We start from the raw sequence: 1,761 nt of genomic DNA, 5'->3' as shown, positions 1-1,761 counted from the left end.
CCCAAAGAATAGTGCAAAGTTGTTGTCACTAGAAGCAGAAGGGAATTGTTTGTGGAAAGTGAGAGTAGGAGCAACGAAGGAGATTTAGGAGCTGAGGAAGGAAAAAAGAAAGAGGGAGAACAAACAAGTGAGAGAAAAATAAATGAGGGTGATGAAGTAGAAAATGAAAAAAAAAACAACAAAAGGAGAGAAAGTGAGGGGGATGAGACAAAAAAGAGTGAAGAGAGAAAGACTAAGAGTGAGTTGGTGATGGAGAAGAAGAAAGAGGTTGTCCCCAATAATGGAAAGGAAGCACCATACCCATTGGTGCCGTCTAAAAAAGACAAGGAGCGATACTTTGCTTGCTTCCTTGACATTTTCAAGAAATTGGAAATTACTATTCCTTTCGGAGAAGCCTTACAACAGATGCCACTCTACACTAAGTTTCTCAATGATTTGTTGAGCAAGAAGGGTAAATATATACACAGTGAAAACATTATGGTGGAGGGCAATTGTAGTGCATTTATTCAGAGGTTCCTCCCACCGAAATGCATAGATCTAGGGAGTGTCACTATCCCATGCTCAATAGGTGTTGTGTCGGTTGGAAAAACACTTATTGATTTAGGGGCTATCATCAATCTGATGCCCCTGTCTATGTGTAGAAGGATAGGGAACTTGGAGATTCTACCAACTAGAATGACATTGCAGCTAGCTGATCGTTCAATCACAAGACCCTATGGTGTAGTAGAAGATGTATTGGTCAAGGTGCGTCACTTCACATTTCCTGTTGATTTTGTGATCATGGATATAGAAGAAGATGTTGAGATTCCATTGATCTTAGGCCGTCCATTCATGTTGACGGCCAAATGCGTGGTGGATATGGGAAATGGTAACCTAAAAATGAGCGTTGATTATCAAAAGGTTACCTTCAATTTATTTGACGCAATTAAGCATCCAAGTGACCATAACGCCTGTTTTAAGATGGAGAAAGTTGAACATGAGGTGGCTATGGTCGCTAGAGCTATGGTATTACAGCCTCCATTAGAAAACGTTCTAACCAATGTTGTGGATTGCCTTACAAAAGAAGAAGAAAAAGAGTTGCAGAAATGCCTAGAAGAGTTAGATGGGTTAAAAGGAGGTCCTTCAGAAAAAGTTGTGTTTGAAGAATTGAAAAAGGACATTCCTACAGAGAAGGCTACAGTGGAACTGAAGATATTGCCTGAGCATTTGAGGTATGTGTTTTTAGAAGAGAAGGAGGCAAGTCCAGTGGTCATTAGCAACTCGTTGACTGATGAGGAAGAGTCTCGGCTAGTAGAAGTTTTGAAGAAGCATAAGGCAGCTATTGGATGGCACATTTCCGACCTTAAGGGAATTAGCCCTTCATATTACATGCACAAGATTAACATGGAAGCCGAGTACAAACCTGTGAGATAGCCGCAAAGAAGATTGAATCCTTCTATGAAGGAGGAAGTGCGCAAAGAAATGCTTAAGTTGTTGGAAGCAGGCCTCATCTATCCCATTTCTGATAGTGCATGGGTTAGCCCTGTACAGGTAGTCCCAAAGAAGGGCGGCATGACAGTGATAAGTAATGAAAAGAATGATTTGATCCCCACAAGAACGGTCACGGGGTGGAGGATGTGCATTGATTACAGAAAGCTGAATGATGCCACAAGGAAAGATCACTTTCATCTTCCTTTCATGGACCAGATGCTTAAGAGATTAACTGGTCAATCATTTTATTTTTTTCTAGATGGCTACTCTAGCTATAATCAAATTGTTGTG

At 40.8% G+C, this 1,761-nt stretch overlaps 1 protein-coding gene across 1 annotated transcript; it reads left to right on the top strand.

Moving 5' to 3' along the window:
• Positions 1–249: 249 nt before the first annotated feature.
• LOC114410766 lies at positions 250–1,413 on the top strand. The gene has a single exon (XM_028374696.1). The coding sequence runs from the start codon at positions 250–252 to the stop codon at positions 1,411–1,413; it is 1,164 nt and encodes a 387-aa protein (XP_028230497.1).
• The last annotated feature ends 348 nt before the right edge of the window (positions 1,414–1,761 follow it).

This window comes from Glycine soja, chromosome 4 (genome assembly GCF_004193775.1).
Source record: "Glycine soja cultivar W05 chromosome 4, ASM419377v2, whole genome shotgun sequence".
NCBI classification, from domain to species: domain Eukaryota; kingdom Viridiplantae; phylum Streptophyta; class Magnoliopsida; order Fabales; family Fabaceae; genus Glycine; species Glycine soja.
The sequence above is the reverse complement of the archived record's forward strand: the minus strand, read 5'-3'. Positions and strand labels throughout refer to the sequence as shown.